This window comes from Physeter macrocephalus, chromosome 11 (assembly GCF_002837175.3).
Source record: "Physeter macrocephalus isolate SW-GA chromosome 11, ASM283717v5, whole genome shotgun sequence".
NCBI lineage: Eukaryota > Metazoa > Chordata > Mammalia > Artiodactyla > Physeteridae > Physeter > Physeter macrocephalus.
In genome coordinates, this window is record NC_041224.1 from 149,682,754 (window position 1) to 149,701,692 (window position 18,939).

General features: G+C 54.1%; 1 protein-coding gene across 3 annotated transcripts in view; it reads left to right on the forward strand.

The window, feature by feature from the left end:
• The first annotated feature begins 3,596 nt into the window (after positions 1-3,596).
• The window catches only part of ACTN1 (actinin alpha 1), a 104,813-nt gene continuing 89,470 nt past the window's right edge, over positions 3,597-18,939 (forward strand). For 2 of the 3 annotated variants that reach the window (XM_024115541.3, XM_024115531.3), the window contains exon 1: positions 3,606-3,980. In XM_024115541.3, coding sequence (XP_023971309.1) covers positions 3,876-3,980 — 105 coding nt within the window. In that variant the 5' untranslated portion in view covers positions 3,606-3,875. Of the gene's footprint in view, positions 3,981-18,939 lie in introns of all 3 variants that reach the window. The other variant, XM_024115535.2, reaches the window with a different exon arrangement.

Below are 18,939 nucleotides of genomic sequence, written 5' to 3' on the forward strand. Positions count from 1 at the left end.
GGATTTTTATGACACCACGTTGTCCTGCGCTTCCTGCGCTCCTGCCGACCACTTCCTCTCTTTCCAGGGGTCCTTGTTTTTTACACTTCCTTTCTAAGTCCTGATCCTCTGGGTTCTGCTGGGCGCTCTTCTCAGCAGAAGAGCTCTCATGGTGTCCATACTATCCGTAGTCAGATGACTTTCAGACCCTGTTTCCCCTCAGGTCAGGGCTGTGCCATCACCTGCTTGCTGGACAGCTGACTCCGGACATTCTCAGAGCACTTCCAGTTCAGTGGGTTCAAACTCAATCCATGATTCTGCTCCCAAACCTAAAATTCTTTATCTCAATTGATTGTACTTCCACTATTCACCAGATCCTCTAAACTAGAAATCTATGGCTAAAACACTGGTTCTTAACCTAGGTATGGCTGATATTTTGGGCTGGATCATTCTTTGTTGTAGGGAGACTGTCCTGTCCACTGTGGGATGTTTAGCAGTATCCCTGGCCTTTATCCACTGGATGCTAATAGTAGCCCACCAATTGTGACAACCAAAAATGTCTCCAGACATTGCCAAATATCGTGTGTGTGTGTGTGTGTGTGTGTGTGTGTGTGTGTGTGTAAATATCGTGTGTGTGTGTGCGCAACTATCCCAGGGTTGAGAACCACCGGGTTAAAGGCATGGTTTTAGGAGTCACATATAACTTTGGACTAGTTAGCTACCTCTCTGAGCATTAGTTGGTTTTCTCTGTAAGATGGAGACATTCTCACGTCACAGGTGGAGCTTAAATAACATAGGTAAAGTGCATGGTCTGTCCCATATCAAACATTTGTTGAGGGAATTCCCTGGCAGTCCAGCGGTTAGGACTCTGCGTTTTCACTGCTGAGCGTGCAGGTTCAATCCCTGGTCGGGGAACTAAGATCCTGCAAGCCACGTGGCCAAACAAAACATAACAAAAACAAACAAACAAAAAACCAATCAACCAAACAAAAACATTTGTTGAGAGCAGCAAAGACTCCTCTCTCTCCTGCTCCGCTCTCTCCTGCTCACATCCAAACTCCTAGGCCTCTCAGTTTTATCAAGTATTTCTTGTCTATCCACTCTTCTCCATTTGATAAATACTCAGTGTTTATGTCCCTCCCAACCAAATTCATATGTTGAAATCCTAACCCCCAATATTATGGTATGAGGAGGATGATTTGGTCATGAGGGCAGAGTCCTCATGTGTGGGATTAGTGCCCTTATATAAGAGACCATAGGGAGCTCCCTGCCCCTTCCACCATGTGAGGCACAGTGAAAAGATGGCTGGTTTTAAACCAGGAAGCATGCTCTCCCCAGACACCAAATCTGATCATGGACTTTCCAGCCTTCCAAACTGGGAGAGATGAATGTTCTTGTTTAAACCATGCGATCTACAGTATTCTGTTAGAGCAGCCCAAATGGGCTAAGACACCATTCCTATCTGGATTATTGCAATTCCTTTGCAACCGGTTGTCACAGCTTCCAGCCAGCCTTGTTCCCCTCAGGGCCACACTTCACAAGGCACAGGAGGCCTTCATGTTCTGGCTGCTGCCCACCTCTCCAGCCCCACCTCTTGCCCCTCCTTGCCCTGAGTTTCTAGTCTAGCCATGCTGAAATGCTAGGCATGCCTTTTATACCATGGTTTCCTGCCCCCATGTATTAGCTCACACTGTTCCTTCTGCCTGGAATAACCTCCCACTCTCTTCTTTGTCTTGCTGACTCTTGTTCTTTAAGGCTCACTTGAATTTCACCTCCTCCAAAAAGTGATACCTGGAGCCTCCTTTCCTATGCTGGGCTCAAAGCTTGTCCTCTGTACCCCACTCTGTATCCCCTGGCCGGGGAACTATCTATCTCCTTGCAGTATATTTTTGTTTCTGTGTCTGTCTTTGCAGGGCGGCATGGGGGCAGGGAGTGTGTCTTTTTCATCTCTAGATACATAACATCCAGCACATCCCCTGACATACGGATGGTACTCAGCAAATATTTGAGTGAATGAATGGGTACGGCGCCATCATTACCCTCTATGTCAGGTTTAGAGCCATAGTTTAGAAGTGGATATAAAATAGTCCACAAATCTGCTGTCTCTGTGGTTCTGAAGCACTGCTTCCTCAGCCAGGGACTTGTGGCAGGCACAGTGCTGACCAGTGACACTTGCATAAACGTGCGAGATTGACTAATGATGCAGGGAGCAAGCGACAGCACCACCCATATCTGCACTACCCATATCTGCTTACAACAGCATCAGCTGGCTCTCCTGGGAGTCACAGGCAGTTTCTTCACCTTTTCCATCTGTGGCCTTTCAGGTATCCTAATTCACGGCCCTTTCTAACTTCTTCACTCACCTCTGGACTGACACACTTGCGTTTCTGCAGTAGACCCAGTTATCCCTCAGGGGAACAAATCTAGATTAAGCACTACTCTGTGCATAAGCTATTGGAGGCCTTCTTGCTACTGTTCTTCAGTCCAGGACCCCTCAGAGGAGCCCACCAGGGTGTGAGGCCTGCCTCTTCTTGGTGTCTGTCACTGCTGGAGCCCACTGGGTAGAGCTCCCTCTTACTAGGCCTGAGGAAGGAAGCCCAGGCAGGCACCAAGAAGTTAAAGGTGTTTCGTCAATCTTGCCCTCCCTCCTTCTCCAATAACAATATGGCTTTGTTTGTCAGGCATAAGATTACAGGGTTGGCCTGTGGAGTCCTGAGAACCTGATAAACCCTTTTTAAGCTCAGCTCTTTGAACCTCAGTTTCTCCACCGGTCAGGGGTGTGTGTTGGAGGGACGTGGCGTAGGTAGATCACTCGGAATTATCGGGATGCTGCCCAGGTGTATATGAGGGTAGCTCGAGCCCTGCCAGCCCGCGGGGACTCGCAGGGGATCCCGGGAAGCTGAGCGACATAGCCCCTGAGCCCAGGGGCGGGCGGCAAAGGACCCCGCGGCGAGGCGGGAAAGCTGTGTGGCCCTCTGAGCGCAGTTGGCTGGCAAGAAACCTGGCTCCGGGAGGGCAGGGGTCTGCGGGGTCGCGCAGGGCGGGGCGGGGCGGCAGAATCAGGAAATTCCCAGGAAATTCCTTTCCATTCCGGCACTTCCCGCCCCCCTTCCTTGGGTGCCGACCTCTCCGGACCCTGGGAAAGAGAAAATGGAACGCTTTTCGGGTTTCCTAGCGTCTGTCCTCCAGCTCCTGGCACTCTTGGGGTTTGGAGCGCGCGCGGGAGCGCAGGACGCCGGCGCGCCGGAGTTCGAGGCCTTCGTGTCGGCGGGGAGCGTGTCCAATCCCCCGGCGGCTCCTGGGGCTCCCGAGCGCGCGCCCGCTCGGTCCCCGAGCTCGGGGAGGCGTCCCCCGGCTTCGGTCCCGTTCAGCTTAAGCTGGTGTCACATGAGCCGCCGGGGAGTGGGAACCCGGGGAGTGGGCGGGGGCGTGCGCGCCCGGAGGGGGCCGCCCAGTCCACCTATATGCGCCGCGGCCCGGCTGACGGATGCCAGGAATTCCCAATGAGAGGCGATGGGGGGAAGTTTGGGCAACTCGGCCTGGCCAATGGAGAACCTCGGGAGGGCTCTACCCCTTCCCCTCGCCCCCGCCCGCCTCTGCTCCCGCAGCTCCAGTGTGTCCGCCTCGCTCAGTGTGTGTGGAGATTAGGTCTGAGCGGCCGCCTGAGGCAGGCAGTCAGCAAGCTCGACCCGCCGCCGCCGCCGCCCCTAGCAGCCGCCTTCGCTAGCAGCGCCGCGGCGGAACCGGGCGCAGGGGAGCTAGCCCGGCCCCCGCCAGCCCAGCCCAGCTCAGCCCATCCCCGACTCTCTCCCCACGCCGGGGCAGCAAGCCGCAGCAGCCGCCGCCGGGAGAGAAGGTGGAGGAAGAAATCCAGCCCCTAGCACGCGCTCACCATCATGGACCATTATGATTCCCAGCAAACCAATGACTACATGCAGCCCGAGGAGGACTGGGATCGAGACCTGCTCCTGGACCCAGCCTGGGAGAAGCAGCAGAGGAAGGTCAGCAACCGCCCCAGCCCACCGCAGCCCCCCGCCCCGGGCCACTCCGCCCGCGGGGCTCTGGGCTCCCGGCAGCGAACCGGTTCCAGGCGCGCACGAGCGGGGGCGGGGGATGCGCGGCCGCAGCGAGGAGGGGTGTTGGGTTACAGGCGCGGGGCGGAAGGGGGAGCGCCCGGGTCCCAGAGCCCGCGAACGCCGAGGCCAAGCGCGGGGAGGTGGGGCCGCCGTCGGGCAGGTCGCCTTGGGGCGGGCTATCCAGGCCACCCGGCTATACAATCGCAGCAGCCCCGGGAGGGCAAGGCGCAGGGGCGGTGCTCGGGAGGCTGGGGCTGAGTCCCCGGCTCGGTGGCTGTTAGCTCCGGATCGATTTTCCCTTCCCTTCCCCGCCCCTTGACCGCCTTTCCGTATGGCGTGCGGTGGCAGCGCGCTTCCTGGGTCGCCTTGGTACCTGGAGGGGACATGCTGCACTGGTCCTCCCAGCCCCTGCCCGCAGGCCGAGGGGGAAGTGGGCGCCGGCGGGATTGGCAGCCTCCTCTGGGTCTGCCTGGAGGTGGACCTGCCAGAATGGGGTTGGGGCCGAGAGAACCCGGGGGCAAACGCGAGCTCCCCAGCGGGCCCTGGGGGGGCGGGGTCAGGACGGCAAACCGTTTTATTGCTTAACTCAGTGGTTGGTAGCTTCGAGCGGAGATGGGCTTGCGTCTGCGTCCTGCCTCTCCGACCCCCCGCTCATTCCCGGGAGATCGCGAATTTGGGCAGCTTGATCTGAGTCGAGGGGCTCTAGGGCAAGGCATTGTCTCCGGGGATATTTGGGGTCAGTCACTGGGGGCTCCATGCTTAGCCAGCGAGGCGCGTCCCAGGCGCCGCATGCGAGGGCGCGCTCCGCCACCGGCGCTGGGCTCGGAGAGCTGGCGATGGGACCCGGGCACAGTGGCCGGTGGCAGGAAGAGTTCACAACCCACTCTTGTGGGGGGGGGAGGGCGCCCCAACCCTGTCCCTGCTTCCTGCCTGCGCGGTGAGCTCTTGCCCCAGGCGGCCACGTACCCTGAACACCCCCCTCCCCCTTCCCCGCTCCCATCCGGTCTCTCCTTACCCCCCAACCCCCCACCTCCACCCCTCTGCCGATCTGGGAATGGGGGGGGGACAGGATGGCGCGTCCCTCTGGATAGTGCGGTTAGGGCTGGGCTTGAGGGAGAAAGCTCATGTCCAAAAATGGTAACATTCATTCCCTTTTTTAAACTTAAAAGGGGGGGGAGTTTAGGGAGCCGACTGAAGTTTTTTTTCAGCCAAAGGCATCCTGTATTAGCTCACTCAGGAATCCTAAGCCCTGAAACGGCGCCCTTTTACTCACTTCATCAGACAAGAAGAGGTAATTTAAAACACGCGCACAAAGGGCTTCCCGAAGCCGGGCGACCTGAGCTCCAGGGTCTTGGCTTCTCTTGGACCCAGCCCTCTGTGGCCGCATCCGAGGGTTCCCGGCTTCGAGCTGACTTCTTTGCCATGTGGCAGTTGCTTAAACACCCCTCCCCCTCTTCCTGTCGGCCCCTCTGGGAGAGCTGAGGGAGAGGTGAGTCCTCCCTCATCCGGTTTGTCTCCTGGGTCTGTTGGGCTGTTGGTGAAACTGAGAAGGGAGTGATTTGGCGATTCCTATGCGGAAAAGGGTGGGGCTCTTTTTTTTTTTTTCCCCCCAAGGTGCAGCTTTCTTGAGAATAGATTTTAAATTGGACGTGAGAGGTGGAATTAGGGATTAGGGTGTGGATATCTTGGGATCTTCCATGGGCAGTAGAAGAGGAAAAATTCCTGTTTGCCTAGCACCTACTGTGTGCCTGGTGGGGCAGGAGTGACAGGACTCCCCAAGAATTAGGAATTAGGTCCTTTTAAGGACTGTGGGACTAAGCAACGGGCACTGGACCTGCACACAGTACTCATTATTATCAAATGAATGAATGAATATATTAAAAGTAGTTGGGGAGAAAAATTATATAGTCTCTTTCTCTACACACACACACACACACACACACACACACACACACACACACACCCGCACTCACACTCAAAAACCCTGACCTGGGTGGTAGTGGGTGTGCACCAGGCTTTTGGGCAGCCAGGTGGGAACAGGGTCACGTGGGAAAGTTGGTTATCTAGAGACAAACTCAACAGTTCCAAGAGCTGGCATTGGCTGATGTGTGCCGGGCACTCTTCTAATCATATATATTGTTTCAGTTGTTACTGCCAACAGCTCTGTGAGCTGGGCACACGTGAGGATGAAGAAATAAGGGCCAGAGGGGGAAGTAACCAGCCCAGCATCCTGACGGGTGCACGGTGGGGCTGGGGTGCAGCCGTGTTCTGGGCAGGCAGCTTCCCCTCACTTGTTCCTTGTTGGTGAGAGAGGCCGGAAAGCTGGGTCTGGCATCCAACCCTGCAAAGATCTCAGACCAAGAGGAGCCAACACCTGCTTTGGTGGCGTTGGTGGAGAGGGGTACACGGCACAAGCTCTGGGCCTGATTGGGAAAATCTGGTCCAAGGTTTGTTTTTTTCCTGCCATTAATTCTGTTACCTCTCAGTTTCTGCACATTTCCCCTAGTTCTCAGAGGGCTGGGGGGGATATAAAGTGGTACAACAAGTGGAGGATCAGACTTAAAGTAACTTGGTGCTTTTGACACCCTCCCTGCTGACCATGGGAGGTGAGGGTTGAGTGGGACCAGAGTTAACGAGTGGACAGAGGCCGACCATTCTAGATGCAGGCCGGAGAGTGAGTCTGGGGGTGAGGGCGGGGAGGAGGAAGACACAGTGCCGTGGGATACAAAGGCCACTGGGTGGGAGGCTGAAGACCCTGTTTTAAGCCCTGGTACGATCAGTGCTATGTGTGAGACTTCGGGCAAGTCATTTCACTTCTCTGAACTGTTATTAGAAACTTCAGCACATACTTTTGGAGCACCTACTCTGGGCCAGGCCCAGTTCTAGGTGCTGAGGGTAGAGCAGTGAACTAGACAGGTGAGGTCCCTGTCCCTGTGGCCCTTCTATTCTGTTTCCTCCTCTGGCCGTGTGCCTGCCCTGCCCACCCCTTGGGGCTCTTAACAGGCATCAGATTAAAGACTTCTTGGGCTGATGCAGATGCAGGTAGAAGTTTGTGCAGGCAGCAAGCATGAGTCAAGAACCTGCCTCAGGTTGGCCACGGCTTGTCCCTTCAAAGAATGTTTCAGTGCAGAGTTCATCATGCTGGACTCCCTGCCTCCAGACACAAAATGCAGTGGATTGGGGAAGTTTACCGGCTTTCATAGTCTTTCTGATCTTGGAGGCTGAGCGCCAAAGTCACCTTTTCCAGGGGCCCCAGGTCTGAATGCCCATTTTGGGGGGATGACCATAGTCCCCACTTTATTCCCTCATGTGGATCTCACCCACGTCCTCGTGTGCGCACGCGCACGCATGCCCGGGGTCAGGTGGGCTGGAGAGAGCATAGATTTTGAGTAGCATCCTGGCTTTACACTTCTAGGCTTGTGGCCCTGGGCAAGTTACTTAACCTCTCTCAGCCTCCAATTTCTTATTTATAATAAGGAGTTAATACCCCCCTGCTGGGCTGACAGCAGAGAATATGTAAAATGGCAGCTTCTGCTGTTCAATTTTTTTTTTAATTAATTAATTTACTTTTATTTTTGTCTGCGTTCGGTCTTTATTGCTGCGTGTGGACTTTCTCTAGTTGCAGCGAGCGGGGGCTACTCTTTGTTGCTGTGCGCGGGCTTCTCATTGCAGTGGCTTCTCTTGTTGCGGAGCACAGGCTCTAGGCACGTGGGCTTCAGTAGTTGTGGCTCGCGGGCTCTAGAGCGCAGACTCAGTAGTTGTGGCGTACGGGCTTAGTTGCTCCGCGGCATGTGGGATCTTCCCGGTCCAGGGCTCGAACCCGTGGTCCCCTGCATTGGCAGGAGGATTCTTAACCACTGTGTCACCAGGGAAGCCCCCCTGCTGTTCAGTTTTATTCTCTCTCTTCCCTCTTAAATCCTGGAGGCTCTGGTTTAATGTGTATTCGCACAGGTGCCAGCCCATTTTTTTTTTTTTTAACATGTAGGACCTTAATTAATATTTGTTGAGCTGATGGAAGTTCAAACAGAGGGGCAGCCCTGGCAGGTGAAAGAAGGTGGTTGTAAATAGGCCCAGATGCTGATTCTATACCCACGTCAAGCCAGGTTGTCAGGGGATGTGGCAGGAAGAGAGGCCACTTTGTTTACACTTGCTTCTGGACTGTGAGACCATCATCACAGGAGCTACCAAGGCCACCGATCAAGATGGAGGACTGCAAAGAGGGGAGGGCCTGCTGTGGGTGGGTTTACCTGGGGAGGAGTGGGACGTCTGCTTACCCTGAAGGCAGGAGGTTAGGACTTCTAAAGCCAGAGTGATGCCTGGTGGAGATAAAGCCTGAGAGTGGAGAGAATTGGCCATCATCTCCATCCTCATACCCCCAGTGTTCTTCACTCCTTCCTGCTTCACTCCGTGCCAGTGTCCATGGGAGCAGGGACCCAGCCTGTCCTGTGCTCTGCCTGGCAGAGAGTCAGGCCTGTTGTACATGGTCCAGAAATGATGCGAATAATTGGATAAATGACATCATGCATGGCTCCCAGCTCTGGGCCAAGGGGGTGGAGATTGGGATGAAATGCTTTACATTCCAGATAAAACACCCCATCCTGGGGCTGGACCCCAGCTCCAACCTCTGCAGGTGTACATGCTCTGGGCACACTGGGTTCAAGTCTTGGCCCATCCACTGACTAGTGGTGTGATCCTGGGTGAATCACTTACCTGCGCTGTGCGTCTTGATGCCAAGGGGGAAATGGGGATAATAATTGTTCCCACTTGAAATAGCTGCGTAGAGGTTTAAACCAAATAATGTATGTAGGGAATTTAGCACAACACCTAGCATACAGTGAGTGCTCAATAAATGTTAACTATTTTGACGAACCATATTTGCTATGGCCTTTACCCATGATGCTCTGAGATAAGATGTAGTATATAAAACCATTTCAGAAGGAGACCAGGTTGACCAGAAGGGTGTGGGAGTTGTGTTGTCCTTGACCTTTGACCCCGAAGTCAGCTCTGGCTCATTCAGTGTCACCTGCCCTCTCCGGTTGCTCAGTACCTTTAACTATAGAATGGTATAGAATCCCTTGCCTACCCTTTCCCTACTTCCCTGGGTATCCAGGATGAAGAGATGAATGCTGAAGTACTTAAAAACTTTGTCAGCTGGTTGTAATACAGGTAAAATGACCTCAGAGAATGGATTTCCTCTAAAAGAGACAATTCTAGAATGTCTTCAGCCTCCTCTGATAATTAGCTGAGGCCATTCTTTGGGGGCGGCCCACACCCCCAGCTGCTTACCCAGCCCTGCTTTGCTCCAGGACCCGTTACAGCTGCTTCCTCTCTGAAACCTGTCCCACATGGGTGCGCTGAGCACAGGTGCCCCGAGCACAGGTGCCCCACTGGTTGGTGAAGTGATTGACAGAGCCTGAAAGAGAGATAGAAGAGATGGACGAGACCTGGAGCATCAGGGCTGTGGGTGGAGGCTGCCACCTTCCCTGCCCTGGACAGATAGATGTGAGAGTGCCCGGAGCACAGGGCGAACCAGACTTTCCAGTTCTGAGGAATGATGAGACGTTGAGGGCCTGCTGGTCACTCGAGATGGGCTTGTAGGATCCAGCCTTTTCAAAGGGAAAAGGAGGAAACTCATTTCCTGAAGTCTGACTTCTTAAGGAAGGCTGCCAAGGCTGTGCTCAATGGGACGGGGCTGGGAGAGGCCCTCACCGCTGGGACCTTCCTTGTGGGGCGGTTCTGTGGAGGTCAAACCAAATGGGCGTCCTGTCGTTTGGGATTTGTGGTTGGGATTTGGGCCTCCTTTTTCCAGCTCCTCGAGGAAGGCCTGGGGCTGGGCTCCTGGCCAGTGGCCACAAACCACAAACCTGGCTGGAGGACTTGTCACATGAGACCTGGTGCCTCCTGCCCTGCCAGGGTAGGGCGGCCTGAGACAGGACCCAGCCACAGACCTGCTACTTTGTGTCTCTAGGGAGGCGCCGTGTCTCTGCTCCTTACCTTCTAGTCCCTTCACAGCGTAAGAACATGGACCATTTCTCCTTGTGGAGAGCTGATCAGTGAGCGCTGATCGAACCCCTGTTAGGTATCAGATGCTCCACCCATGTGGGGTTGTGGAAATGACAGTTTAGGTGCAGAGGGAACCAGAAAGACAGAAAATCCCACCAGGCCATGCCAGTCACGGCCGGGGGCGTGGCATTGGCCACTATAGAGCAGGAGCCACCACTGCTGCCTGAGGTGACAGGGAAGGTCTTTCTGGGAAGCCTCCCCTTTCCCTGGCAGTTTGGGGTGTGTGTGTGTGTGTGTGTGTGTGTGTGTGTGTGTCCTCCCCTTTCCCTGGCAGTTAGGGGTGTGTGTGTGTCTGTGTGTGTGTGTGTGTGTGTGTGTGTCCTCCCCTTTCCCTGGCAGTTAGGGGTGTGTGTGTGTGTGTGTGTGTGTGTGTGTGTGTGTGTGTGTGTCCCCTCCCCTTTCCCTGGCAGTTAGGGGTGTGTGTGTGTGTCTGTGTGTGTGTGTGTGTGTGTGTGTGTGTCCTCCCCTTTCCCTGGCAGTTAGGGGTGTGTGTGAACACCCTGCCGTTGTTTTCCCTCATTGTCCTCCTCCCCCCATTCTCTCTGACCCTCCCAGAGCTGACCTGTCGCCTTCCCGAGAGGGCAGGCTGTTTGTACGGCTCACAGGTTGGGCTCTGGAGCCCCACACCTCTGCGCAGGTGTGGTGGTAGCTGGGACCAATGCCACCCGAGCTGCCCCCACGTGCGACCCACCCAAGGTTCTCCTGGGACCTGGTGTGTGTGCGGCCCAGGGCTGTGGTGTCAGGGAGCCTTCCCAGGGCCCTGTTTTTATCCCTTCGGAGAGTGGGCCCACATCGCTGCAGGAAGGGCCCCAGGAGCTGGGCTGAGTTACTCACCTGGGGTGCTGGAAGCCCAGTCCAGTCTGGAGCTCCCCAGAGGAGTCTCGGCTAAGAGGCGGCAGGCAGAGGAGCCCCCGTAGCCTGGTTCCGTAGTCCTGGTCAGACGGGGTCACCCTGCTGGGACTCGGGGTTCAGCCCCGCGTGCTGTCTCCATCGGCCAAGGCAGGGTCCTGCTAAGTTCTAATTGCCCAAAGTGGCCGACGCCAGGCACCTGGGGAGTGGCGGGGGCAGGAGACCCTCAGAGCCACGCTGGGAGCCCACCTTCCTCTTAACACATGGCCAAGATTGCTCGCTGGTTCTCAGGCCGAGCATCAGGTCCGAGAATCCTCCCGTCTCAGCGGGTAGAGGGTAACAGCGTGGAGAGGGCTGGTCAGGCACTCTCCTGCTTGTCTTTCCTGTTCTTCCTTCACCCCCCCATCATGTCCTGGCTGGGGATTACCTGGCAGGATCTTGCCGTGGAGGGCAGTGAGTCCCAGGTAGTGACCCTTTGGCCTCAGAGCCACGCGGGCAACATTCATGACCCCCACCTGCCCCCTCCTCGTGCCCTGTTCAGCCGCCCCAAGTGGGGCAAGGCCTTCGCCCAGCTCCAGCCCCTCCCAGACAAATGAGCAGAAAGTGGCCGTCCCGGCAGCCCGAGAGCAGAGCCAGGACTGGATTTTTTTCTTTTTTTTTTTTTTAAGTTGAAGAAATTCTTTTTCTCATAATGATCACAGTGGCTCACCCTTTCAGAGCATGTGCTAAGTATCCGGCCCTGTGCTAGGGACTCTACGTGCATTAACACATCTCGTCCTGCGAGGCGGATACTGTTACCCTGTTTTACAGATGACAGAACTGCCTTGGAGCAGCCGCATGACTTTTCCAAGATCATACAGCGGGCGGGAGGTGGAGCAGGGGTCCGTAGCCGGCACTGTGGTTCCCGATTTGCCTGCTCAGACTGCGCTCTCCTGCTTACAAAGCAAATGCTTGCGAATCTCGGGACGATTTAACCAAAGCCAAACATATACAAAACAAAACCCAGTGATGAAAATGTTCTGGAATTAGATAGCAGTGGTGGTTGCACAGCCTTGTGAATATACTAAAAACCACTGAACTGTAGGCTTAAAACGGGTGACTTTGATGGTATAAGAATTATATCTCCATTTTTAAAAACCCTCAGAAAATGCTAATATAAGAAGAGAATGACAGTTGCCTGTCATCCCACCTCCTAGAGGTGAGCTCTCTCCATCCTTACCCCTCTTCCTCTCACTTGGGAGCCCACCTTTTCTGTCTTGCTCACTGTTTACGCTAAGGTCAGGGATACAGGCTCATGGTGAGTGAGTGGGAGAAGAGAAGAGGAAAATAATCTAGAAGGGTGGCTTGCATAAAAAGCATCATGTGGCCTTTTTCTTGGAAACTGCTTAAGAATAGATCACCGATAAGAACAGGCAAACAGAAGGCTGGGCTGGGGGGAGGACGGGTGGCCTTCCTCATTTCTCCAAGGCCGAGTCCCATGGGACCTGCCTTGTTGGCCTGGGATTGCTTCTCACCTTCTGCCATCCCCAGGGTTAACAGGGTGGGTCCAAGTGGGGCAGCTTTCCCCAGGGCCTGAGGCATGAAGAGGGGAGGGCAGGGCCAGGGTCCTACCCCAGGAGACAGCTGCCCATTCTCAGAGGTTGCCTAGCAATAATGGGAACAGGTGACTTAGCCCAGTACAGAGGCAGGAGGAGAATAAAAGGCAGCCGAGGATAGAAATCGGGAGTAGTTGCAGAGGATGCTGTTACCCTGGAAACCGCCTGCTTGGTCCTTGGCTACAGTGGGCTACTTCTGGACTGGGATCCACTCTTCACTGAGAGGTTGTGGGGTCCTCTCCAGGCCTGTCACCCACAGTGTCGGGGAGGGGGCCATAGAGAAACCCCTCTTGCACATGGCCTCTGTGGTGGATGTGTTCTCTGCGGTCTCATTTAACATTCACAACAGCCTTGTAAGGCATGTGGGATGATCACACTTGATAGATGAAGATCCTGAGCTTAGAGATATAAAATAACAGGCTCACACCAGAAGGCTCACAGTGAGAAGGGGCTGGGAATGAAGGTGCTGGTACCCTTGGTGCTTAAAACAAACCTTTCATTTCGGTTTAAAGCATTTCACATGCCCAGGATCTGGGAGGTGATGTAAACACTATCCACCTTCAGGGAAGGGAAGAGAAGATGAGAGAAGGAAGGCTGGAAAGGAGAGTTGTCTGTTTTATATCCAACAACCAGCCAGTAGTATTTATTAAGAAAGTCTTGTTTCCCCAAATAAGTTAAAAGACTGATAGTTCACATGGATTGAAGGTTGCATGGTTTGGATTATCTCAATCTGTCAAAAACCCCTTTGAGAAAGGTACTTTTATTTCCCTTGTTACTACAGATAGGGAGATTGAGGCTCAGAGAGGTTAAGTAACTTGCCCAAGATTGACCAGGTAATAAGCCAGGTTATGAATGAACCCAGGCAGGATGACCTTGGAACTCCACCCTTAACCATAAGTACAGACGCACCCTTTGTTATTTTGGAGGTTATGTTTTAATTGATACATGGCTGATAGAAATGAAATAAGGAACAAGTCAAGATGGAATATAACCAAGTACTCATTATATGGTTCATGATTTTTAACATTTACGCTTTCACATATGGTTGTTTTTTTTTTCACATATGGTTTTTCTCTCCATTCATCATGATGTATAGACTTGTGAGGCCTTATCCCCATTTTATAGACAGAGCAAGTGAGGCTCAGAAAGGGGGAGTGATTTTACCTCTCGCAACCTGAATGGGGTAGAGTTGGTTCTGAATCCAGGTCTTTGAGGGTCTGTGAGGCTAAAGGGGTGGGTGTGGGCCTTTCCGAAGTTCCTTTTCTCGTTTGGAAAGATAGTGGAGGATTCTAGTTGTATTTCTCCCCACTTTTCAGTAGGAGTAACTGTCAGGAATAGACTCAGGTCCCTGGTGGCCTCTCCTGGAGCTGCTCCCAGCTTCGGCGGACTGGCTCCCCCGCTATGAAATTCAACCACGTCCCCTCCTTCTCTGCTGCTTCGGTTCCTTCAGCTTCACCTGCTCCTGCCGGCCCCTTTGTTTGGTCACCAGGGGAACCTAGCACCCTTTGAACCAGGTAGCTGAGGCTCAGTGTTTATTTTGATTTTAGAAGCCTGTGCCCTGTGCGTGTGAAACACAAAGGTGGAGGTTCTGGTTTGTGCTTTTTTTTTTTTTTGCTTTTTTTTTTGTTGTTGTTGTTGTACGCGGGCCTCTCACGGCAGGATCGGGGCACGAACCCGCGTCCCCTGCATCGGCAGGCAGATTCTCAACCACGGCGCCACCAGGGAAGCCCCTGGTTTGCGCTTTGAGGCTGTTAAGAAAGCTGATGAGGGAAAGTCTGGGGGCTTAGGCTGGGGTAAGCAGTTTTGGCTTCAGCGCCGCGGGCCAGGCCAGAGGACAGCACTGGGGGGAGGACAGTGCCCTTCCTGCCCCCTCTTCCCTCTGAACCTTGCAGCTAAGGGTCTAAATCAAAGGCCCTGAATGGTTCAGCTGAGGGCAGAAAAGTGATAGTGTGGGGAAGGGAAGGGAGCCTCCTCTACCTTGTGTTTACTGTTCCGCGGTGGTTGGTACCGTGGAGCGTGGTCTCAGGCCTGTGATTTGAGGCCAGGGCTTACAGGGGAGCGTTTTTTATGGGCCTGAAATTTTATTTTTTAAAAGCCGTCAGCAAAGCTGATTATAACCGACGGGAGTAGAACAGAGCGGTGCTGGGCTCTGTTTTCAAATCATCTGTAGGTGAAATGACACGAGGGGAGGGAGCGGCGAGGTGGGTGGCCCCCTTCAGGCAGGTCTCCTAATGGAACTTGGCTTTCCATCTTGGAAGAGGGGTGGCAGGTCCTGCATGTGGGTGGGAAGGGACTTGTTACTGTCAGACTCTTTCTCCTCATGTCCCATGTGTGCATGTCACAGCCTGTGGTTTGAGCATGGAGAGAGAAGTGGGGCTTTTAATTCTTCTAAGTCCCAAGACCAGGAAATGGGATCACTACCTCCCCCAGTGGGAGGGTCTGGTGGGGACAGGGCCAGTGGCTTTGAGGTCCCGTGTCTGTTTTGACCTCTAGTTCTGTGAGTGAGCGAGGATGTGTATGTCAGCGTGAATGCAGGCACGTGTGTGTGTGTGTGTGTGTGTGTGTGTGTTCATGTGTGTGTGTGTCTGGCTCTGAGAAGCCCCGCTGTTGTTTTTGGCCACTGCCTTGACTTTGGCAAGGGAGTGGCCCCCTTTCAAACACCACAGACATCCTCCAGATAATATATAATGGCACTTTCCAGTAGAGTTCCCGATACTTCGGAAAGGCCTTTCTTTCCAGGAACCCAAAGTGCTTTTCCAGACTTGGCCCTGGAAGCTGGGAGATGGAGGAGGTGAGGGAAGTGGGGGCCAGACCCCTGGTTTCCTGCCCTTCCTCCTGGATGCTGTGCTGGCCGGGGCTGTTTGGAGGTATCTTTGTATGCATGAAGTTCTGAGGACGCCCCAAACTCTAGCCCCAAAGAAAGCCACCTATATATATTTATTTTTTTTTGGTAAGTTACACAGTGGTAAATTGAGTTTCATTGTATATAATCAGCTTTTTAAAAATTAAGGAATTCCATATTGGGGTTTCAGTTCTCTGGGCCTGTCTGGAACCCCCTTAATGGGCTGCTTGGTGCAGGCAGTGAGGCCACATTGGGGCCCAGGGGCGCCCGGCTAGGGGACCTGCCCCCAGTCCCTTTCCATGGAAGCTGCTGGTTCAGGACAAGGCCAGCTTAGGCCCACCTTGTGGCCCAGGGAGTATGTCTGGAATTATATACAGTGGACCATCTACCCCCTCCCCCAAGCATGAGGCAAGCTGGTGCTGTGCCATGGGCCAGGCACGTTTCTGAGTGTTTCATAGATATTAATTCATTTAATCCTCACAACACCTGTGTGAGATGATTTGGCTGGGGGTAAGAGAATTCAGAAAGGACTGCAAAGGCTCAGGTGGTTACAGCCGTTATTTCTACATTTTCTGCTCTGAGGCCAGTTCACAAAGACGACGAACATTCTAGATTTGAGGTCACGGTGCTCTTCTCCCCAGTCCCATTCCTGTCCCTCAGTGGAATTGACCACTGTCCAGTTTGGTGTTTTCATTCCTAAACATCTGTTTGTACAGTTCTTGCCTGTGTAGTTGTCTGTGTGACAGAGGGTGTCACACACAACGTGTCGCCACGCACACCTCCCTTTCTGCTCTCACTTGTCCCGCACCCCACGTGGCAGGAGCTCCGACCCCTCTCGCGTGGATGAGACGGCTGACGTCTGGAGGGGCTGGAGGACTTGGGGGATTTGCCCGGGTCTCACAGCTGCTTACAGGTGGCAGGTGGGACCAGAAGCTGGGCTTCTTGCCTCTGTGGGTGGCTCTTTGCGTTCACCTGCTGCTGTCTGCCCCATCGGAGTTCAAAGACTCACTGGTGTTTGGTGAGGGAGGGCAGGAGCAGTCAGTCTGTTTCTTATTTTCTTTCCTCCCACGTGTGCTTTTGACACCTGGTTCTCGTCCCCTGGGGCACTTGTACCCTTGTCTGCTACCCTCTTCCCGGGGCTCGAGAGTCAGCTTCTTAGGGACTCACACCACATTGCCATTTTTTTCTCCTCCCAGGAGAGAGCCCTTCTGCTTTTATTGTTCCTTGATGAAGCAAATATGCAACGACAGAAAGCTACTGTGAATTTGGGAATGCTTCTAGATGAATGTGTGTTGTATGTCTCACAGTGGCTTCCTGCAGCATATGGAAGTTAGTTGTTCTCTGCACATAGAGTTTTGGAAGAGGCTGGAGGTGGGAAGCCATGACTGAGCCCGTCTTGCCTGGATCCCAGGGGCAGCCAGTGGAATTCCAGTTATGTCTCTCTGTCCCCGCTTGGTTTCCTGGCTCCGCTTGGTTTCCCGGCTCTGGCCCGTTCTTCCTAATCCCGTGGCTCTCAGCCACTCAGCCCTTGCCTTGCTCACTTAGCGCCTAGGTAGAGGATGGGCTGGAGAGAGCTGGAAAGGACAGCCGTGTTGGCAGCCTTCACCGCACTTGCTTAGGGCACTGTTGTGAAACTCTAGGCTCTGAGGACATTTGGAGGGTTCTCAGGGGATGTCACTCATCTGTGATTGACTTGGGACTCCTTGAATGAGTGAAGGTGGGTTTGTGGGGTCTCCTGGGGCCTCCTAGTAAGGGGTCCATTACTTGGGGCTCCTGAAGGCTGTGCCACTGGGGTCCAGACACTCATGCCACCTCATCCCAGAGCCTTGAAGCCTAGAAGGATAGGGGTGGTTTGTGGAGTAGAGCAGTGGTTCTCAAACTTGAACGTGCATCAGAATCACCTGGAGGGCTTGTTAAAACACAGGTCTCAGGGCCCCATCCTCAGTGTTGGTCATTCAGTGGGTCTGGGGTGGGGCCTGAGATTTTGCATTTTTAACAAGTGAGATGACACTCTAAAGTTACTCTCAGAGGGGGTAGATGTAGGCAGGGGTGAAGAATTGGGGCTATTTTTGCAATCTACTGTAGAGGTCTTGAACCAGACTGTGACTTTGCTGATAATGTCTACCTAGCGCCTCCTCTCCCTTTCCCCAAAATAAAAACCATGTTCTTTCTCTCTTTGGGAGGCCCAGGCCTGGGGAGGGAGACGTGCTTCTGCACCCCAAGAAAGGGTGACTCCTCGGGAGCTTCCTGCCGGCACATAGTAGGTACTCACCAAATACTGGATGGACGGTGACAGTGGGTACATTTCAAGGGGGTGTGGTAGCCACAGTCCAGCAGGAGACGTCTGCAGATGCCGAGGTGCTGGGTGTGATGACCTCCTAAGTCGCCAAGGGTTACTCCAGTGTGGGGCTGAATCAGGGCCCAGAGCAGGGCTGGCTCCCAGGACTCAGAAGTGTGCCCTGGGGTCAAGAGGAGGCCCGGGCTGGGGAAGCGGCCTTTTGCTCGGGGTGGGGTCTGAGCCTGCCACGCTGCTGCTGCTGGTCGGCACCCCCTCCCCGGGTGTCCTGTTGCGGGGAGGCGGGAACCAGCGCAGGGCTCCAGCTCCCTGGTAGGTAGCCCAGCTACCTTTCTTCCTCTTTTGGCCAGCGGCCCCCTTCGGATTCCCCTCCCGAGGAGATGGCCTTGCTGACACACCCCTCCACTCCCTGCCCTATTGCATTTGGCTGAGGCCTCTACTTCAGAAATTCCTAGGGAGTTTCTGGTCCTGTTGTGTGGGTTTGTGGGCCTCAAAGGAAGTAAAATCTGGGCCTCAGTTTTCCTTCTCCTTCCAGGCCCAGAGCCAAGGGTTCTCTCAATTGTGGGACAGCAGCAGCCTGCTGTCTTTGGGCTCGACCTCCTGGGGGTGTGGAAGCAGACAGAACCCTGGGCTCTCCAGCTCACCGGGATATGGGGTTCAGCAGGACCTTGGTCCACCTGCCTTCAGCTCCCTTTCGGTTGGGACCTTGGGGGGTGGCATTTAGGAGAGGAATAGGTATGGAGAGACTGTCCCTTTTTTGCACTGTTAGGCCAGAGAGCTGCTTGGGAGGACCCCGTCCTCTTTCCTCGGAACAGGGAGAACGGTTGTACATGATGTACCGGGGCCTCAGGAGACCTCAGGTCTCCTCTTAGAGCTTCCTGTGGCTACTGTATGATGCTGGACAAGTCACACCCGATCGTTACCTACAAAATGAGGGGGCTGGGTTATAGGATGATGGTGGTGCTCTGCTGTAAATGTCTTGCTTGGATTATCACCTGGAGATGATCTCCAGGGTCTGGGTCAGTGCCAGTATTCTGTGATCTCGTCCTCTTTGGGGGGATTACTCAGCAGAGTCTAGCACTTCTTGAGGTGACCTTGAGGTTGATCCCTGGGCTTCCCAGTCTGGCCCTGAAGATAACCTGCTAATACACAGTCTCTTATCTTTCTCGGAGTCTTTTTTTTTTTTTTTTTTTTTTTTTGAGGTATGCGGGCCTCCCTCTGTTGTGGCCTCTCCCGTCG